Below are 19951 nucleotides of genomic sequence, written 5' to 3'. Positions count from 1 at the left end.
GCTGGAAGTAGTTGGCATCTGGGCAAATACTTTGTTTTCTTTCACCGAGGGCTCAATCTCCTTCCATCATTTTTTAATGAAATTCCCATCAGCACCAAGTGTGCACTTCTCCCTCCTGGTGTACAGACTCAAGCTCCCACCAACATCTGTGTCCAGCGTTTTACTTTTATTCCATATATTCACAGTCCCTCACCTTCCCTCTCTCAGACCAATTGCAAAGTTTTGGAGTTTGCAGGTGTCCAGGAAATTCAGAGGCTTCTGTTTTGAGGTCCTGAACGGGAGACAGCCCTTGTCGAAAGACCCCAGGCTCCTCCTCCCCCTCTCAGGTTTGGCCCTGGATAACCAAGAAGCTGGCACTGAGAGGTGAGGACACCCCACCTTCCTACTCTTGAGTGACACAAACACGTTGGCAAGGCAGTGAAGAAAGTTCCTGGTGTCGCTGACTTTAATACTCTGTCCTTGCTCCCATTTTTCAGCTGCTGGGATGTCACAGAGCAGAAAGCTGCATCCCTCCCCATCACTACGGCTCTAGCATGCTAATACACTGCTCCAGGTCTCCGCGGTCCTGGTGCTACCGTGACCTGCCGGGCCATGGCGTGTGCCAGTCCTGCCCCTGGGGCCCCGTGGACTCAGAACTCATCTCTGACCCGCAGCTCCTCGGCGTGCTGCGTCCTGTCCGTGCCAGGCTCGTGCCTCCGGCTCGCTGGCCTGGCGCCGCTGTTGGGAACGGGAGGCTCTGAGGAGGATCTGCCACTGCGATTAGCTCCCTGACGTTCTTCTCCACGGGGCCGGTCCTGCTCCGCGGCCCTCTGCTCCATCAGCTCCTCTGCTTTCGCCCGTTCCTGCAGCCACGGAGACAAAGATGATGTGAACCCCTCCCTGTCAGTCTCAGCTCTGTTTGCAGGGGCTGACAAGACACATCTCATCTTTGCCACATCCACCCAACCCCCCCAACCCATCCATCCAACCCCCCAAAAGCCCGTTCTCTCTTGCAGGACCTGCCCCTCCACCAGATTTTCCCACGGGAAATCCCACAAGCCATTCCTCAGGGGGATTTGAGCTAGCCTGGAGGTACTCGTATCCGTTCCTCCAGCATGGTCCTTCACCTGCTCAGCATGCTGCCGTGAGTGTGTGTACCAGAGAGCAATGGCACAGCGCCTTCCACGGCTCACTGCCCACACGCCGTGGGGGTTCTCCTTGCCAGAGCTGAAGGCTACCAGCCTCCCACACTTAGGATGCACCTCAGCCTGCCAGGAGAGAGAGGAGAGACAGTGAAGCCAGCAGTCCCCTGCTCTGGGGCACACCGTTGCTGTACATGGAACAGCGGAGAGCTGCCAGGCATCCGCTGCCAGGCTATGAGCACGGGAGATCTTGGGGAGGGACAGAGAGAATGGAAGACACAACCAAGGTCATAGACATCCACAGATTGGAACAGCCTGGAAGGTCCCAGCTAGGAAGGAGTTAACCTCTCCTCTACCTGAGATTTGCCTCAATTTGCCTTTAGCTGCCTCTATTTGAATCTGCTACAGCACCAGCGCTGGATGGTTTTTGGAGTGGTGGGATCCAATAACCAACCAGTTTCCTCCTGCCCAGACTCAGTCTCACCCTCAGTCCTCTCTCCCTCTTACTTTCGGCCAGTCCCAGACTTACTGTGACAGTCACAGTGTCCATTTCAGTGAAGAAAAGGCCCCCACCTTGGAAGTCATCGTTGAGGTAGAGAATGCCACTGTGGATGAAAAAAAAAACACCAGAGGATATATGGATGGTGAAGCTCATTCCTCCCAAGTGCTTCCCCACACTCCTTGTCATGGGAGGCTATGGATACCACAGGTTCAAAAATTGAGTAGAGCAGGTAACAGGAGAACCCAATTGGGGGTGTTAATGTTAATTTGGGGAGGCCCTGAGCTGGAAGCCATGGGAAGCTAGGAGAGCATGGCAGGGAGCTCGGTCCACACGCTCGCCCTGGTTTGGTTTGGTTTGGTTCTAATCCTCCGCAGCATCCATCTGAGGCACCGTCGTGACAACGTCCTGGGCTGGACAGACCTTGGTTCTGACCTGGCATGACGCTGTTTATGTTTTGAGATTAGGAAGAATCCAAAGCCTGGAAGAGGAGACTGATCAGCAAAGAAAACCACGTCTTAAGAGTCAAGGAATTTCAGGGTAACATAAGAATGGTCAAAAAGAAGCCTGGTGTGTGCAGAAAAGAAAATAAAAACCAATAAATTTCTTTACTAGTGTTAGACAAAAAGTAGTGCAGTGCAGGTGAGACCACAGTCAACTAGGAGAAAGAGTGGGCCACAAACTACTTGAGTTCCTCTTGGAATTCAATTAAGCTGATAGAAAATGTCAGAAGAACAACAGAAGCTCATCAATGGGACTGGGAGAACGAAACAGAAACCAGCACTGTGGCTGCTGAAGCAAAACGTTAAGGAGACAAGGACAGTGAGAGGACAACCAACGCTGAAACCCAGAAAGTTACAGCTCTCCTGCCATAAGGTTTTAATCATAAAATCACAGAATGGTTTGGGTTGGAAGGGACCTCAAAGACCATCCAGTTCCAACCCCCCTGCCATGGGCAGGGACACCCTCCACTACACCAGGTTGCCCAAAGCCTCATCCAACCTGGCCTGGAACACTTCCAGGGATGGGGCAGCCACAGCTTCTCTGGGCAACCTGTGCCAGTGCCTTAACACGACTGCGAAGTCAAGGTGGTAACACGACTGGAGACAAACAAGGATGGCTCTCACACCGGGGCAGGAGGGTAGGGATAACGGTTCAAGCGTAAGCAGGGCTGTTAGCCCGACCCCAGCAGTCTGCAGAGCTTTGGACTCTGTTTCTGAGGAGATGGATAACTGAAGGACACAAAGTAAGCGGGGAAAACAGTCTTAACATGCACCATGGGGGTACCAAAAGCAGACTGGGCTAGTCACGCCATCTTTGACAAAACAGTGGATTTCCCAGGGAAAGACAACATGCCCAACCTCAGCAGTTTGGTAAAAGTAGTCGGAATGGTGCCGCCAGAGAAATTCCCAACGGACACAGAGAAGGTGAAGAAGAGCGCGTGGACAGCACACGGCGACTAGTGCCCCCAAAGAAGTACTGGTCACCTGGAGGAGGATCACTGGGACTCTTGGCCCCCTGGGCCCAATCCTGCTTGAATCGTTTCATTAACAACCGTAGCACAACTACACAGAAGAGATCCAGGAAGTCTGGAGCACAGGGACCTCTTCCAAAAGTACACGGGAAGAGCTCAGCCCTTGTGAGTTGTTTGGTCAACCACACTTCACTCTGCAAGAGGACAGGAGGACTCCTAGAAGTGTGATAAGATCCCAGGAAGACGTTTTAAGATACATTCAAGCAGAAGCCAGAGAAACCTCTACCCAGGGAGGAGCAGGGTGCCAGGACAGCTTTCCCATGGGAAGGACACAGATCTAACCAGCTACATGACAGAGCCTGATAATTTTACAACCTGACTACACCAACATCTACGTCAGAAGGGAAATGGACTCAATGATACTGGAATTCCCTCCAGGTCCTACGTCCTTACCATAGGCTGCTCAGAGAAGATTTCTGCCCTGGGTACAGCTACCACGCAAAGAAAAGATAAATAAGATTTCTGGATACCCAGGGATTGGATGGTAAATAGAGGGAATCAGCTGTAGCAAACTGACCTAGTTCAGCTGCGCTGTGCAACAATCGTCACCACCTTTAAAATATATTTCAAGTTCTTTCACAGAAGAGTAACGAAATCTGCCACAGGTTGGAAAAAAACTCTCACAAGGAATGGAAAAACCCAACAGAAATTATTGCCAGAGAGACGAATGGAGAGAATAGTCACCACAGTACGCTGACTGCTCGAACAAAGGAAATCCAAGGAGCCTGGTTCTCCCTCTCCTGTAATGCACAGAGGACTGGGAAAGAAGAAACATGATGAGAAGAAAGAGATTGCCCTAAGGGCTGGTGGTACTGTGGCAGGCCCACAAGACAATGGTTTGGTATTATGGTTCTAGTCCATGCCACCTCCCAGCAATCTTCTTCCCAGCCTAGGGAAGGTGTTCCACACCTCCCTACTGATGCAGCCTTCTGCCTGACACTACAGTCCTGGCCGGCTTTGAGCCAACAACCCATCACCTGGTTTCTATAAGCTGAGCTCATCCTCTAACGGGGCCGGGGAGATGTTCTTATCTCCAACGATCTAATGCAGGTCCCCTTCTTCCCTTACCTGTAATCCCTGTGCACGTAGGCAGGCGGTTCTCTCCAGCACTCTTGCCCCTCGGGATCCAAGAGACAATTATCAGCGTGGACAGGATGACTCAGATCCATGCGACCTTCCTGTTCCTCTGAGAAGGCAAGTTACAAAAAAGAATATGGGCATTGCCAGTTTCAAGAGAGAATAAGGCAGAGAGAAAGGGGCACGGTGAGAGCAAAGGGAAGAGAGTATCCCAAGAGCACGTGGCTGGGACTGGGGAGACTCTCCAGGAGAGAGGGACTGAGAGGGTGAAAGATTCTTTACCGTCTACGGCCGTGCGGCACACAAGGTGTGTGAATGAGAAATGGAGTTTCTTTCCAGGAGTGAAATAGGACTCTACGATTTTCCGCGATTTCTCACTGGCCTGCAGAAGCAATTTGGCATCTCTCCAGTCCACGTCCCCATTCTGGGCCATCTGCAAGTGAAAAAGAAGCCTGTTGGAATACTTACATACAAAGATACTTCAAGAAATGAGCACAGTACAGAAGAAGAGATCCGTGTAAAGCCCGGTGGTCACACGTGTAAGAAAAGAACAGGTTTTCTCATGTAAATATGAGTCAGGAGTACACCACTAGAGCACAGTAATTCTTTCCTTCTACTCAGCACAAGAAGCCACATCTGGAAGGCAGCGCTGTTTTGGGTCCCCCAGCACACGAGGGACACTAGCAAACTGGAGTGAGTCTTGGACCTAAGGAAGAAATTCTTCCCTTTGAAGGCGGTGAGGACCAGGTTGCCCAGAGAAGTTGTAGCTGCCCCATCCCTGGAAGTGTTCCAGGACAGGTTGGATGAGGCTTTGAGTGACCTGGTGTAGTGGAGAGTTTCCCTGCCCATGGCAGGGGGGTTGGAACTGGATGATCTTTGAGGTCCCTTCCAACCCAACCCATTCTGTGATTCTATGATTCAGTGAAGGGTCTTAAGATTCAAGGGGTGCTGGAGCACATGACTTAGAAAAAGAGGCTGAAAGAGCTGGGTTTCTTCAGCCTAGAGAAGAGAAGGCCGAAGGAAGATCTAACTACAACCTTACCTAAAAGGGGGTTATAGAGAAGATGGAGATGGTCTCTTCTTGGAGAGACACACTGAAAAGATAAGAGGCAACAGACAAAAGATGCAGCAAGGGAAATTTCTGCTAGATATAAAGAAAAATTTCATCCTCCTGAGAGCAGTAGAGCACTGAAACAGGTGCCCAGAGAGGCTGGGGAATCTCCACCCTTGGAGATGTTCAGGACTTGCCTGTGCAAAGCCTTGAGGGATCTCATCTAGCTTTGGAATTTGCCATGCTGTGAGAGGTTGGACTAGAGATCTCCAGAGGCTCCTTCCACCTTCATTTATTCCCTAATTCTAAGCTAAGCATGTCTGTAAGACTACTGCACAGGGATGAGCAGCAATCCCGAAACTGTCTCACAGGAAAGAAAGCACTTCTCAAGCCCTCCATATACAACGTGCCTAACCCATGACCCCATCAGAGCACACCTCCCAGAGAAAAACGCTCCGGTGGCAAACGCTCTTTATGGACAATCAAGAAGGCAGCAGACTCGCAGAGCCACTCACCTGCGTGGCCTTCAAAACAGTCAACCCTTCGAATCTCTCGTGTGGGGTGTGAGGGGACCGTCTTGCCCGGTAGCCATCTCCTGCTTCTGCTGCTGCCTGGAATAGAAGGATACAGATGACACACACAACGGGCTGCCATCTCTCCTCCATGGAAACCCCACCTGCTGAGAAGGAAAGTACACACACAGGAGCTCCCTCAAGACCCAGGGCCTCACCTTTGTCAGCCGAAGAAGGTCCTTACACTCAGACTCCGTCAGCACTCTGTCGAACACAACCCTCTGGGTCCCATTCAGCTGGTGGGAATCCATCGTGACAGTGATACCCTCAAAAGGCAAAGGACCTGTCAGAGAAGCAAGTACAGACAGGGATGAGCAAGCTTTGGACAAGAAGCCCTCAGACATCAACCCCCAGCCTGGATAAGTGGAGAGACACTACACATTCTCTGAGAAGACAGGACAGTTCCCCAGGAGTGCCCGTTCCCCGCAGACCTGGGCCACTTGCACCCCTCACATGCTTCAGGGGAACCAGAGCATCAGCTGGGCAAGCTGGCCTACAGCAAGTGCTTCAGGAGCCAGCAGAAACGTGGGGCTTGCTGGGAGAGCAGCAGGGAGCTGGGGAAGGTTGAGTGCACTGTGGATCGCAGCAGCAGAAGAGGTCCAGCCTACTGGGGTGAGGCTCTGGGGAAAAGAAGCAGGTAAACACCTCCATCAGCCCTCCTTTCAATCACACATCTTATCCCAGAATTATCTCCAGTGAACCTTCCTACTTTCTTCAGCCCCAAAGAGAAGCAATGGGTATTAGCTGGTGATTCCATCTTTTGATCTTTGGCCTTTCTCCCACCCTCTCTGACCTCTGGATGATCAGGAATGCGGAGGCACTCAGGCCCTCGGAACCATCTGCTCTCCCGTGTGTCACAGCAGAGAATGACTTGGGGTCACTCCAGGCAAGGACTGCAGGACAGAGCCCTGCGAGAGGCTGTGTGTCCACACAGAAGAACAGAGGACCAGCAAGAACACAGGACTCTGCGCCGCAGTCCACAAACCATTTGGACTCGAGTTTTTCAGGGAACGACTTGCCCAAGCTGAATACTCTGCTTCCAGTTCCCATTCCCCCTCGCCCCTCTCCTTGTCCCCTTCGGGAAAATGTTGTTTGAAGTTGGGCTGGTGGAGTTGCCTCAGGTTTGGTGTAGACATTCCTGCCACACTGAACAAGGATCTGCACTTCCACAGGCTTGTCACGTATTCAGGCACCACTGCTCTCGGCTTCTCCAGCCACAGTGCTCTTTTGAGTTCTCATCCCAGAGATGTAGGCAGTGAGGTTTTGCAGGATTACACATGCATCAAAGAGGGAGAAAAGAAACAGTGAGAAGACTTGCTGAGCCATTCGAGTCAGTCTGCATCTATGCTAGCATTCACGTGGCTGAGGACAGAAGAAAAGGCAGCACTTAGCCTGGCTGACTGCATCCACGTCCTTCTTCAAGCTCTTTTACTCACCCCTCTTCTCCCTCTCTTCCACATCCAGAGTTTCCTGCTTTTGCTTCTCCTGATCCTCTCTCGGGAGCAAGGGAAAAAGCAGAGACCAGGGCTGTCAGTACACAGAGCTGTGCCTAACTCTCCTCTGCAGTAGCATTGTCATCCCCTTCCTGTTCCTGGTTGCCCATTCCTAAGTAGGTGTTGCCATTCCTTGCACCATTCCAGCCAGTCCAACCCCATTCCCTACTTCCAACACTTATATTTCAGTCCTAGACGACTTGGCCAACCTTACCTGTGTTTCTCCTTTAGGTTTTCAGGAATCAGCTCATCTGGAGTCCAAAGATCCTGTAGGAACAAACGCAGACTGTTCAGTACACAACAAACTTCTCCCACATTGGACCATGTCAAACAGCCAGTTGCTTGTCCCACTTCTCCAGTGAATATCAGACCAACGATTCTGGCTTGCTTCTGACGACAGCCAGACTGGGCATATGGTTACAGCAGCAACTTCAAACTAAATTCAAGTCCTGGAGCAGTGGAAAGGCCTTAGAGATCCACCTCATAAGGTCTTGGGAGTCCTTCTTATCAGCGTATGATTTTTTTTTTGGATCAAGGGGGCCTACAAGAAAGATGGGGAGAGGCTGTTCAGGAGGGCCTGTTGTGATAGGACAAGGGGTAATGGTTTTAAAATAGAGGGAGGTAGGTTCAGATTGGATATTAGGAAAAACTTTTTTACCATGAGAGTTGTAGAACACTGGAACAGGTTGCCCAGAGAGGTGGTGGATGCTCCATCCCTGGAGACGTTCAAGGTCAGGTTGGACGAGGCCCTGAGCAACCTGATCTAGTTGGAGATATCCCTGTTCCTTGCAGGGGGGTTGGACTAGATGACCTTTGAAGGTCCCTTCCAGCCCTAACCATTCTATGATTCTATCATGTGCTACTGGAGCAAATTCTGGCAACTGTCTTGGTGAAATCAGGGCAGGAAGATTAAGACGATACTGTTACTTACAGGGTCGTTAAAAGTTCCTCCTAGATGCTCCACCGCATAATAAATCAACTTCTTCTCCATCAAAGATCTCTGCACATAATGTTGAATACTCTATGGAAACAGAGAGGCTGTCAAACAACCACCCCACAGAAGACAACCCCATCCCTGTCCAGGGCAGAAACCTGCCCCAACACACTTCTGTGCACTATGAGAGCCCAGTTCTGCCCTGAAGGGACCCTGCCTGGTACAGGCTATAAGTAAACTCAGGCTCCAGTTTCTTCAGTGCTGGGCTTGGCACACATGGGCAGGGAAACACGTTTCCCTTTTTTGTCTCCTGGACTGTGGTCCTGTCATATGGGATAGGAGAGGGCCAAAAAGTACAGACCTGGAGTTTTAAGTACCTCTCTGGCTGTCACGGCTGTGTCCTCTCCCAGTTCTGTGCGATACTGTTCCAGTTTCTCCAACATTGGCTCATCGGTGGGATAGAAGAGCAAGTAGGAAGCAGCGCATTCGGCAGCCAGTGCCTGGTTCCCAACTTGGGCATGGACAGGACAGAACAAACAGGTAAGTCTCTGGAAAACTTGACGTGAGCAGCAAAGGATTACAGGCCAGCAGCACCCAACGCCCCGGTCAGGATCCGGCCGTAGGAGACCTTACATCAAGTACACATCAATCCCTGCCTAGATGGGCCTCTACCCAACAATGGGTAGAGAATACAGGGAATGAGCCTGGTGAAGAATGGGCCCACTTCCAATACTTAGTGGGAGCTTGTTTAGAGGAGACAGAGGAAAAAAATAGGTATATATTTGGAAGAAAGACGGTCCCACCTCCCTCACCCAACAGACACGATGAGGGATCTGGAGGCTTCTTTGAGATACAGGTTTTACCAAGGGTCTGGCAGAGGAGATGAGAGACAGTTGGGTCAGTGTGGGAAGAAGAGGAGACAGGGTGACGGGATCATCAACGTCAAGACAGGCCGTCAGTTCAGCGAGGGCAGGTAGGGCTGACTCAGAAGGAACACCACTGTTGAGATGAGATGCACGTGCGTGCTCCAGATAGGAACTGGGGGCCGGTCTGGAGCCATGTGCTGGAAGGGAGGATATAAAATACACAGCAAGTAGTTGGAGCAAGGATGTGAAATGGAGAGTGCTGGAGGAAAGAAGTGGGAACAGCCACACATCACAGAAGCTGCACAAAGAGACTGAAGTGGACCACAAGGGACCTCTCTCAAGGTGGCCACAGGCTTGAGCAAGAGAAGAGGTTCTGGGAAGAGTCAGGGGGGCAGAAAAGGGGAGGGAGAGGTAGAGTTGAGGTCAGTGTGCTGCTTCTCGCCATGACAATGCTGCCCTCCAGGTTGAGGCAAAGGGCAAGTTTAGGAGTGCCACAGCATAACCCGCTGGGTTGCGGCTCTGCTCACCTTGATCGTAGGCAAACTGCAGTAAATCAAGATGAGAGGGTATGAAATCTTCCGTGGCAGAAATCCGCCCCGGCTTTGTGGCAATTTCAAGGACGCACTGCTGTCTGCACTTCAAAACCTGAATGTAATGGGCTGCAAGAGAGAGGAGCAAGAAAGGCAGCAACTCACACTTCTTCCAGACAGGAGCACTGGGAAACGGGGCATGTCCAGTGTGGGGAGGAGCATGGCCTTCCTACCCAGCTCTCTGTGCCTCTAACGCTACCTGCAATGGCTTCGTACAGGCCAGGTTGCATCTCCTCCTCCTCCTCCTCATCCTCCCAAGGCCCTTCACACAGGGCACGACACTCCTCCAGCGCTGACAGCGCCTCTGTGAGCGACTCCTCCAGCCTGGCCACAGCCTGCAGGTACTCGTCCGCGTCGTAGTGCTGCACCCCAGCCTCATATGCTTCCTGCGAAGGACACATCCAGATCCCCCATCAGTGTGGGTGACACCAAAGGACGCCCCGAGACATTTCTTGTGATGAGGGTGGTGAGACGCTGGAGCAGGTTGCCCAGAGAAGTTGTGGATGCCCTATCAGTGGAAATGTTCAAGGTCAGGTTGGACGGGGCTTTGAGCAACCTGATCTAGCGAAAGACGTCACTGCCCATGGCAGAGAGTTGGACTATGTGATCTTTAAAGGTCCCTCCCAGCTTAAAACATTCTATGATTCCATGTACAGGGGCCTTGACCCTTGTGTGGGAGCAGATCAGGGTCCCAGACTGGTCCCTAGGATGGGACGAGAGCCGCTGACGCCTGGCTCTGCACCGAGCCCTCACCCAGTGCGGCATGGCCTCCAGGTCCCGAAAGTTGTCCGACTTCACCCCTGACATCCGCCGGTACTTCTCGATGTCCTCCCGCATCTGGAGGTGCTGGGGATTCGCGACGAAGAAGGTATGAGCGGCCGACACCGCCTGATCCAGCTTCTTCAGCTGTGGGAGAAAAGGCAGCGGCGCCCGTCACCCTCCGGAGAGGCCCCTTCTCCTCGCACCCCCTTCTCGCCCCAGCTGCTCCCCGGATTCACCCGCCGGGCTCCCCAGGAGCACCGGGCAGAGCCAGACCCTGCCCTTCCCGTCGAGACCCTCGGGGTGGCATCTCCCAGCCCGCTAAGCCCACCCCGGGGTACCCGTCGCCGGGGCCGGTGCCCACCTGAAAGAAAGCCACTTGCAGGTAGTTGTAGGGCTCCCTCTGCTCGAAGTCGCGGCGGACGGCGCGGCTGGCACGGTGGGCGGAGGGCGCGGTGCCCAGCCGGCTGCCCAGGCAGTGCTGCAGGCAGTCGGCCCGCTGCAGCACCCGGCCGAAGAGCTCGGCTTCCCAGCGGCCGGTGCCCGACGGCCCGCCGAGGAAGGCGGCTTCCCGGCGGCAGGCGGCCCGGCAGGAGCGGCGGGCACCGCGCAGCCCCTCGTAGCTGTGCAGGGCACGCTGCAGCAGCTCGGCCGCCCGCCCCCAGTCGCGGGCGAAGTACGCCCGCACCCCGTCGGCGTACAGCAGGTCGTAGGGCACCAGCCGGCCCCGCGACGTGGCGGCCGAGAGGAGGAGGCAGAGGAAGAGGAGGGACGCCATGGCCGTAGGAGCCGCGGACGGGGAGGAGGGAAGAGGAGGAGAGGGGGGCCGGGGCGGGAGGGCGTCCCGGCGGGGACCGGGATGGACCCACCCAGGGGGCCGGGCCGGCGGGCGGAGCCGGGCGGGGGCTGCGGTGGGCGGGCGGCTCGACGGCCGGGCGGGGAGCGGGCAGCGGGGTGCGGGGTGCGGGCAGCGGGGAATGGGGAGCGGGGAGGCGGGGAGCGGGCAGCGGGGTGCGGAGAGTGGGGAGCGGGGAGCCGGGCAGCGGGGAGCGGGGAATGGGGAGCGGGGAGCCGGGGAGCGGGCAGTGGGGAGCGGGGAAGCGGGCCACTGCCGGGGGCAAGGTCCCCTCCCCGCGTCTCTCCGCGGAAGCGGGTCCTGCTGCGCCAGCTGAGACCCGCGGCCAAGTTTTTGGCCCCCTCGACCAGCCCGGTGGAAGCAGAGCCCTGGCACCTCGTTGTCTGACGTGATCCTTCGTCCAGGTGTCTGCCAAGCATCCCCCAGTGCCAACCCTCCCTTTGGTGTGGGTCGCCCAGACCTCCCCGACAAGACCTCTGGTAAGAGGTTATGGTCAGTCTATCAGGATCCATTCTGGAGATGAGGAACACGCTGATAATTCATAGACCAAGTCGGAGCGCTTTGGAGATGAAGGGCTGCCTGTCTCCCACAGCCCCCCTGATGCCACCAAGCCCTTGCCCACGGCTGGAACTACAGCCAGCACCAGGCAGAAGGTCCATCTCCCACACACAACCTCTGTACCTCCCTTCCAGGAGTCTTCCACAGGGCAGGAGTGGAAAACTCCTGGAAGCTCAGGACCTGCTCCAGACCTCACCACTCCCAGCTCTGACGGTGTGAGCCTTCACCTTGAAGGCTCTGTCAGTTTTCCTGTGCAGGTGAGAAGTTTGGACCATCGTGTTGCACACCAAGTTCGCACTGGAATCAACAGTTTGCACCAGCGAAATGAGATGTTATGGGTCAGTTGTTTGGAAAGAATTTAATTGTTTTCAAGCCTGGGGTTGCCTCAAAGCAATGCCTTTTGCTGAAAGCACAGAGGCCTCTCCTGCTTAGCTGTAGGCAGCCTAAGTGTCCCCTGAAATGGACAGGAAAACTTTGCACCCAGTCTCCCATGACAGCTCCTCTATGGGCTTCGTTCCCTTCCCTGGGCTGCAAAGCATCTGACAAGAAAGGGATGGAGAGGGAGGAAAGGAGCCTCGCACGTTCCACATTTCCCTTCCAGAAGCCTGTGAAGCTTCCTTAAACATTGCGCCAGCCGTTTTGTTTCTATGGAAACAAAATTATCACTAATATATTATTTTAAAAACAGACACACGATTGACACTCCAAATATAGAATTTTAATACCATTCTGCGCCTGCCTTGTCTCTTAGGGCAGAGCGGATGCGAGGGTGGAGTTCACGAAGGGACGGGACTGGCGAGGGTGCCAAGTGGCTGGCGGTGGCAGCGGTGGGTGAGTTTGTAACCTGAGAGCAGGCACAGGCCGTCCGTCCGTCTGTCCGTGCCCCCTTCTGCGGGTCCGTCCCACTTCTTTATCCCCCACCAGCGTGGGGTGCCGTGTTTCCTGCCTGCTGGCGAGAAAGATGAGAATGCAAGTTAGTGATCGGGTCCCGGGACAAAGGGAACACTCGAAGTATTATTTAAAAATCGTGATGGCACTGAATGTTTTTGATGCTGTCTCTCATAGTTTGGGATCCTGGAAGGTCTGTGCCTCGCAGGCCTCAAGGGTCCTTTCATGCGGCGCCTGCTCTCCGTCCTGCAGATGCCAGGCTTCGTTGCCAGCCAAGGAGCAGCGCCGCGGCCGGTTGGCATTCTCCTCCTCTCTGCTGCCAAGGGAGAGGCGGCGGTCGCGGCGCGATGCGAGCAGGAGACGGGAATGCCGTGGGCTGCAGGCTGGGGTGGGTTGTGGCGTCTCGTCGATGAACGTGGTGATCTCGTCTCGGAAGAAGCAGGCGCTGGAGCTGGAGCCCCGAGGCATCAGCCCCCCCTCCAAAAATTGCCGTAGGGTCGTCAGCTCGTCTTCTGGGGGCCGCCGGCGGTGATGGTAGTCGTGCAGCTGGGGAGGCAAGAAGCCGGGGCCGCCAGGCTTGCGGGGGGTGGAAATGCGGATATCGTCGGATGAAGACCACTTGTGTAGGAAGGATGGAGCAGAGCGGTGGGCGGAGAAGATGTTAGTCTCATCATGTGACATCCTCCGGGAGATAGGGACCTGGAAAGCAGAGAAGGTGGCAGGTGATGGAAGACTCGAAGAGACAGAACAGGAGGGGAGTAGCTGAGGCTTTCTCAGAGAAGAGAGTCAAGAGGACACAAAGGTGTAGGAGACTGACAGCGAAGGAAGTGGGTTGAGGGGCTGCCCCTGCTAGTTCTCGGCTCACCTGCAGGTAGTGCACCTTGTCCTGGGGCAACAACATGTGGTGCATGGGGAGCAGCTTGATGTCCCGGGAGTCCCGCTTCACAGCTGCAGCGCCGTTCGCATCAAATCTCACTTTGCAGATCCTGCCATCGCCATAATCATCACACACACCATCTGTTGGCAGAGAGGAGAACGGCAGTCAAGGCTTTTCAGCCAGGAGAGGAGCGTTATCAGGGCACCTGGACGCCATCCTAACACTTGTCAGACTTCTTGCCGCCCTACTTGCAGCCCTCAGGGCTCACCTCTGAACAAGGACCTCGTCTTTCTGCTTACAGCAGCACTAAAGCACCCAGAGACTGCCCTGTTTCTTCTGTCCTGCTTTTGAATCGCTCTCTGCCAGAACTTGGACCTTTGGATGAGAGAGTTGGGCTGAGACCCAGCATGTCACTTTTCATTGTGGTTTGGCAGCTGCACGCATCATGTCTACTCTTGCATCTACTGTGAAGGGTGTCACACTAATTCTTCCTGGATGCTAGTGAGTCCTAAGGCAGCAAGTGAGTGGCAGAATCTTCTCCAGAATAAATTTTCTTGTGGTTGCTGACTACAAGCTCTAGCGTGACTCTCACCTAGTCACCCACAACACCGCTCCTAGTGCCCTCAAGTCCTTTCCCCACGGCAGACCCCTCTTTCCTCTGCCGTCTTTTGGAGAGGGGGTTAGTGAAGAAAGGTGATTGTGGGGTGGTGAGGAGCTTACCATCATCTCCGTCTTCCTCAGACATGATAGCCACACACTGCTCCCACACGGTGCGGAGATCTGCTCGGTAGCGCTCGCAGGACCAGATGAAGGAGGGGAGCAGCAGGGTCTGCACCATGGAGCACCAGAGCACAGCCAGGACCATCCAGGTGGGGGCCGTATCGTAGCGCAGGCTGAAAAAGCTCACGACCTTCGAGGTAAGAGAGAGAAACAACGCCGAGAAAGAAGACAGAAGTGAGGATCAAGGGGGAAAAATAACAGGAGTCAATTCTGTGGTAGGACATAACCTGTCTCTAAAGGATTTGTCAAGTAATTACCCTGTGCCCCTTTGAAAAACTGTTCCTGGGGTGTTGCCCCAGGTTTGCTGGACCGTATTCCGAGCTGTCATGTCTCTAACACGAGGCTTGGTGTTAGCATCCCTTCTTCCCCGTGCTCGTTAGGAGCTGGAGCGAAATAGGTGCTAACAAAGGACACAGCCACTGGAGAAAAAAAAAAAAAAAAAGCTGTGACTAAGCCTCGGTTCTCTTAATGGTTCCCTTTGAGAAGAACTTCCCCAGCTCTCCAGCTTTGCAGAGAATCAACCAGCCAGCCAAAACCCAAACGCTGACTACGACCGTACACGCAGAAGGAAAAAGAAAACTCTGCAACAGCTTTTAAAGCTGGTGTCTCCGTTCTCCAAAAGCAAACCGGAGAAACAGAAACCTCACTGGTTTCACGGAGGTAGATCCCCCTGTAAGTTTGCAGAATAATTTCCATTCCTCTTAGCCACTTAAAACTTTCTCAGGGGCTTTAGCCGTTTGGTGCGTATTCCCCGGGCTTAGACTTGTAATAAAAAGCTGCTGCTGGATGAGAGAATGACTGCAATCTTTTTAAAAACCAGCCCTTGGAACAGCACGGATTCAGACATGGCAGCTCTGGGGCTGGTGGACAGAAGATTTGAGTTTCTTCTGTAAGACTTGAGAGAAAGGGAAATGTAGTTTAACTGCAGGCTCTGCGGGGAAAGGCAGAACTCGGTGCTTACCAAGATGGGCACCCCGGTGAGCGTGTCGTACAGGAAGACAATCGCGCTGATGAGGTTGGTCATCTGCAAGGAGGTCTTGGCTGACTCAGAGCCATCCAGCGAAGACCTCCTTTTGCCTCGTACGTCCTCCACCACAATGGCTGGCACGTTGAAAGTGGTGTGCGCTGATGAAGAGCAGGATGACGCTTCCTCTGCCCTCTGATGGCGGCACCGCCGGCGTCTTCTGTGTGCCCACAGGGTCTGGTAGAAAGTGATACCCACGCACACCAAGCCCATGACGATTCCTCCCAGCAGCAGGAGGCTAAAGCAGACACCGAAGCCCAGCCCTATCTTGCTGACGATGAACTGGCAGCCACGGGCGTAGTAGCGCTCGCCGTTGTTGTGCCAGCCGATGGAGGGCAGGGTGGAGAGGATGAATGACACCATCCAGATTCCCATGACCGCGTGCAGGGCCTGCTTCTTGGCGTTGCTCAGCCGGTAGTTGACTGGCCACCTCACCATCCACATGCGGTGGTAGGAAAGGGAGGCCACTGTGAAGCAGGTGGCCAGCGCCAGGGTGTAGTATGTGGAGACAAAGACCTTGCAGATGCTCTCGTTCCAGTCGTAGTCGGAGGACTCACGCCGCAGCTGCACCACGGCGTAGGTGGTGAGGGGTACTGCTGCCATAAGGATGTGGGTCCCAGCGAGGAAGCATAGCAGCAGCTCCAAGGGCTTGTGTTTCTGTTGTTTGGCCGTGATGCTGAGGATGATCCAAGAGTTGGCCAACAGGGCTAACATCCCGCATGCCAGCCACCACAGCGAGTTGTTGTGCAAGGTGGACTCTGATTCAGAGTCCCCCATGCTGCCACCCCTGCTAGGCTGCACCCCGTCCCTGCCACTGGGATTGCGTAGGAGGGTGAGTGGTACTCCGCACTGGGGGAGCCACGGCCCTCCTCATCTGCTGCTGCTGCTGCCAGGCGATGCGAGGTGTACACAGGCTGGAGGGGCTCCTCAAGGCATTGCCACCAGGCGCTAGGCCAACTCTGTCTCACTTTCAGTCCTCCCTTTCCCTTCTCTTTGCTTATATTTCTTTCCCTTGTCCTAACTTTTTCACCTGTTTTTCCCCTCGTTCTCTTTCTTTTTCTTTCTTCCACCTTTCTCTCTCTTTCTCATGAACGCCCGCCAGTGCTTCTTCCCTCACTCGCTTGGCCTCACTTTTTTTTCCCCTCCCCATCTATTTCATCTCCCTCCTCCGCTCTTCCCCCAAAGAAAAAGCTCTCCTTACTTCACGTGCCCACCAGGCACCTTCTGTTTCAGGGACCACCTTCTGCTGGGACTGCTGAAGGCCACGCACAAACAGGGACTGCTGGGGACTCCAAACAGTGTGGCAGTACCAGGTGCCAGCTGCCCAGCGTCCTAGTGAATGAGGAGCTAGCCAAGAGTTTCAGAGAAGTCGGGAGGCAGGACAGAGGTCCCGTGGAAACAGTGAGGGTGGCACATACACCCTGTGTAATTGCCCCCTCACCAAATGCCACGCTCGTGGCCAGGTAGAGGTTCCTGCCAAGGCTGTCAGAGAGCCATCAGTGGAGAGAGAAGGGTGAGGAACAAGATTCAGAGGGTTCCCTATCCAAGACCTCACAGCACCCTCACTACATTGTCCTTTTTGCTGTCCTCCAGGGCTCAACCTGCTCTTTCCAGCTTCCCCGCACGGCGCAGGGCAGAGCTGGCAAACAATAAGGAGATGGCGGGGAGGGGAAGATCCTTTTCAAAGGTTCCCTTGGAGATTCAGGGCACGAGGTTCACTGCAGAAGAGAGAAAAGAGAAAAGTAATTTAAGATCATTCTATCTCCCCTGATCTCTCTCTCTCTCTCTCCTTGTCCACACAAACACTTGGTCACGATTCAGGCTGTCTTTCAGGGAACAGAAGAGCCGGATTTGCACCAGTCCCTACGTACCTCAGGCAGGACTGTGGCCCCCAGCAACTTTGTCCTGTGCTGCTGAAACGCCCAGTGCTCCCTGCCCTTCCAGTCTGAGGCTTCCCACCCAAAGCATTCTAATGCCATTTCTGTGTAACAGAAGGCCTGATTCCCATTGCACCCTGCCATTCCGGTCCTGCCCTCCCCAGGCACCCGCTCCGACACCCCTCGCTCCTGCTGTACGGCTCCCACAGCTCTGCCAGACTTTGGACCTCAGCTTTTCTCTGCCAGTGCTCTGGATCGTAACCTGCCCCCCTCGTCCCGTCCCATCCCATCTTGTCCCGTCCTGTGCCCGGGTGCGTGCCACCGCCCCAGCCATACCCTGCCACCGCGCAGTCTTGAAGCACTTTTGCTTCAGCCTGCCCAGTCTTTTGGCCCCGTGTCTCACCCACCTAGCGTGTTTCTGCTGGAGCAGCTCTGGTCTCAGGACACCCCACGGTTACAGACCCAGCAAACGAGACTGCTCACCTAGTCCTGAGACTGCTCACCTTTGCCCGTGACCCCTGGTCCTGCCAGCTCAGACCCTCTCTCCTGTTATCGTCTATAGGAGACCCCCAAGCAGTATACTCCAGGGAGGTATAGGCCTGCTCTGTGCCTTGGCTGAAGCGGATGTAAATCTTTCTGTGGATGGATCAGTGCCCCTCGAGTCCAAGCTAGTGGCTCTGTTCCCACACATCCCCTTCCTTCTGTTTCTCTGTATTTTCTCACCCTCTCTGAAACCACCTGAGGCTTTTCCTCCTTTCCTCCCTGCTCGGAGCGGTTTGTTGCGACTGCATTGGTGATGCCCCCACTCTGCCCTGCTTCATCCTTTTCCCCCCAGTGCCATCACTCCCGCTGCTGGGCCTGTGGCCTCTGGAGACAATTCCGAAGCCAGCCGGCCCTGCTAATCCCAGGGGAACGGATTTCCTTGCAGCATCTCCTTCTGCCGCCCTTCCCACCCGGCTCGTTCTGCTGGCCCACGCTGTTCCCTCGATGAGGCAGGAACCCTCCTGCCTCTGCTGCCTTTGGGGCCCAATTCTGCGCTGAGCTGCGGTCCTGCCGCTCTCAGAGGCGGGAGAGCCCAGGAGCCCATGCAGGATGGTGAGGTCGGGGAAACCCATCCTCTCCTGGCCCTGCTCCCTGGCCTGAGCCCCCCGCCCATCCCACCCGCGGGGAGAGGCGAGACTCCCGGGGCTGGTGATTCAGGGGAAAGCAAGCAAGGTCGGGGGGTCTGAGGGGAAGATGCCCCAGAATAATCGCAAAGAAAAACGGAGAAAACTGGGATGCCCGTGGCGAGGAGGGCAGCGGATGCTGCCGGCCAGCCCGGGGCCGCGGTGCGGTGCTGCCCCTCCCGCCCCCTCCCTTCGCCCCCCGCCCCGGTAGCCCGGCCGCGGCTCCCGCGGCGGCCGGCGGGGCCGGGGAGGAGGTGGGGGGGGGGTCCGCGCCGGGCGGCCCCGAGCCTCGCCCGGTGACGGCGGAGCGAAGCGGTGCGGCCGGCCGGGGCTGCGCTGGGCTGGGCGGGGGCCGCGGAGCCCGCGGGGCGCCCCGGGGCGCGGTCGTGCCCGGCGGCGGCGCCGGCGCCGCGCGGCGGAGCGGGGGCTGCCGGCGGCGGCGGCGGCGGCGGCGGCGGCGGCGGAGCGGGGGCCGATCGCGGCGGCGGGGGCCGGAGGGACCCATCTTACCTCTCGCCGGAGCAAGCGGTGCCATGGCGACGGGCTGTGCGCGCCGCCTCTGCCCGGTTGCGCCGGTTCCCCGGTTCCCCGGTCCCCGGCCGCCGCAGCGGACGCCGCAGGCAGCCGGCCCGGCCCCGCCGCTCCGGCCATCCGCCAGGCGGGGCGACGGCGAGGGGCGAGGGGCGGGGAGCGCCGGCGGGAGACGGCGGCGGGAGCACCGCCGGGCCGAGCAGGCAGGGGGCGGGCCGGGCGGCCGGGAGCGGCGGCGGCGGTGGCAGAGGGAGCGGGAGCGGGAGCCGCCGCCCCGGCCCCTCCCGGTGCCCGGGGGTACCCGCGACCCCCGGTCTTGGCCAGGGACCAGCCGCAGCCCCGGGCCCCGGCTGGCTCTCCCCCTCCCCCCCCCCCCCGCAGGCGTCCCTCCTGCCCCACCGGGCAAACCCGGCCGCCCCCGGGGCCGCGAGTCGGAGGACAAGAAGGTGCCAGGCTGGCATTGCCAAGGAAAGAGGGTTTTGGGAGAGCCCCAGGCTGCAGGAGATGTCGGGAGGATGGATGCTGGCATGGGGGGAAAGGCGAAGAGCTGGTGCTAAGAGGGGTGCTTGGAGAGCGGAGTGCCCAGGGCACCTGCTGCCCAGGGTGGGCTGTTGGCTCCGCTGCTGTGGTGGCTTCTTCCATCCCCAGCCGGCAGCGTGGTCCCACAAACAGGGAAAGGGGAAGAGAAGGAGGGAGACAGGGCGGGAGGAGTGCTGGGTTGGGTTGGTCATGTCAGAGAGGTGAAGTTCCCCCCAGCCACGTCACCTCAGTGAGGGCAATCCTGGCTGGAAAGTCTTCGCAAGACAACGGACCACTCATTTCCCCGTTACTGTCTTGCTACTGGTGTGAAGGCACCAACACCTTCCTTGTCTTTGTTCCTTTTAGGAACTGATGTCTA

General features: G+C 56.1%; 2 protein-coding genes across 4 annotated transcripts; both read right to left on the bottom strand.

Moving 5' to 3' along the window:
- Positions 1-629: 629 nt before the first annotated feature.
- On the bottom strand, positions 630-18973 carry P3H3 (prolyl 3-hydroxylase 3). Of its 3 annotated transcripts, XM_086611728.1 has the most exons (17): positions 18924-18973; positions 17873-17897; positions 10861-11419; positions 10491-10643; positions 9937-10123; positions 9675-9806; positions 8659-8792; positions 8279-8368; positions 7562-7614; positions 7291-7349; positions 6013-6137; positions 5798-5893; positions 4514-4664; positions 4223-4340; positions 1651-1726; positions 1107-1247; positions 630-842 (listed from the first exon to the last, which is right to left on the bottom strand). In XM_086611728.1, exons 3-17 carry the CDS (start codon positions 11272-11274, stop codon positions 630-632), a joined length of 2142 nt encoding a protein of 713 aa, XP_086467854.1. In that variant the 5' UTR covers positions 11275-11419; positions 17873-17897; positions 18924-18973. The 3 variants fall into 3 exon arrangements, with proteins under 3 accessions (XP_086467854.1, XP_086467704.1, XP_086467783.1); XM_086611578.1 differs by lacking the exons at positions 17873-17897; positions 18924-18973 and adding an exon at positions 6427-6474 and having other exon boundaries at positions 10861-11274; XM_086611657.1 differs by lacking the exons at positions 17873-17897; positions 18924-18973 and having other exon boundaries at positions 10861-11274.
- GPR162 (G protein-coupled receptor 162) lies at positions 12970-16256 on the bottom strand. The gene is made up of 4 exons (XM_009979030.2): positions 15417-16256; positions 14396-14585; positions 13664-13815; positions 12970-13497 (listed from the first exon to the last, which is right to left on the bottom strand). Exons 1-4 carry the CDS (start codon positions 16254-16256, stop codon positions 12970-12972), a joined length of 1710 nt encoding a protein of 569 aa, XP_009977332.2.
- Positions 18974-19951: the final 978 nt, after the last annotated feature.

Source organism: Tauraco erythrolophus, chromosome 1 (assembly GCF_009769465.1).
Source record: "Tauraco erythrolophus isolate bTauEry1 chromosome 1, bTauEry1.pri, whole genome shotgun sequence".
In the NCBI taxonomy this organism is placed as follows: domain Eukaryota; kingdom Metazoa; phylum Chordata; class Aves; order Musophagiformes; family Musophagidae; genus Tauraco; species Tauraco erythrolophus.
The sequence above is the reverse complement of the archived record's forward strand: the minus strand, read 5'-3'. Positions and strand labels throughout refer to the sequence as shown.

Bases quoted from the DNA above. Each gene is read 5' to 3' on its own strand.
- P3H3 (XM_086611578.1), bottom strand. From the start codon at position 11,274: ATGGCGTCCCTCCTCTTCCTCTGCCTCCTCCTCTCGGCCGCCACGTCG. The intron at 4,341-4,513 runs GTAAAGAATCTT...TTGCCTTCTCAG, and splicing joins GTGCCGCACGGCCGTAGACG to AGGAACAGGAAGGTCGCATG. The intron at 1,727-4,222 runs GTAAGGGAAGAA...TTTCATCCACAG, and splicing joins TACGTGCACAGGGATTACAG to TGGCATTCTCTACCTCAACG.
- GPR162 (XM_009979030.2), bottom strand. From the start codon at position 16,256: ATGGGGGACTCTGAATCAGAGTCCACCTTGCACAACAACTCGCTGTGG. The intron at 13,816-14,395 runs GTAAGCTCCTCA...CTCTGCCAACAG, and splicing joins TGAGGAAGACGGAGATGATG to ATGGTGTGTGTGATGATTAT. The intron at 13,498-13,663 runs GTGAGCCGAGAA...TCTGCTTTCCAG, and splicing joins ACAAGGTGCACTACCTGCAG to GTCCCTATCTCCCGGAGGAT.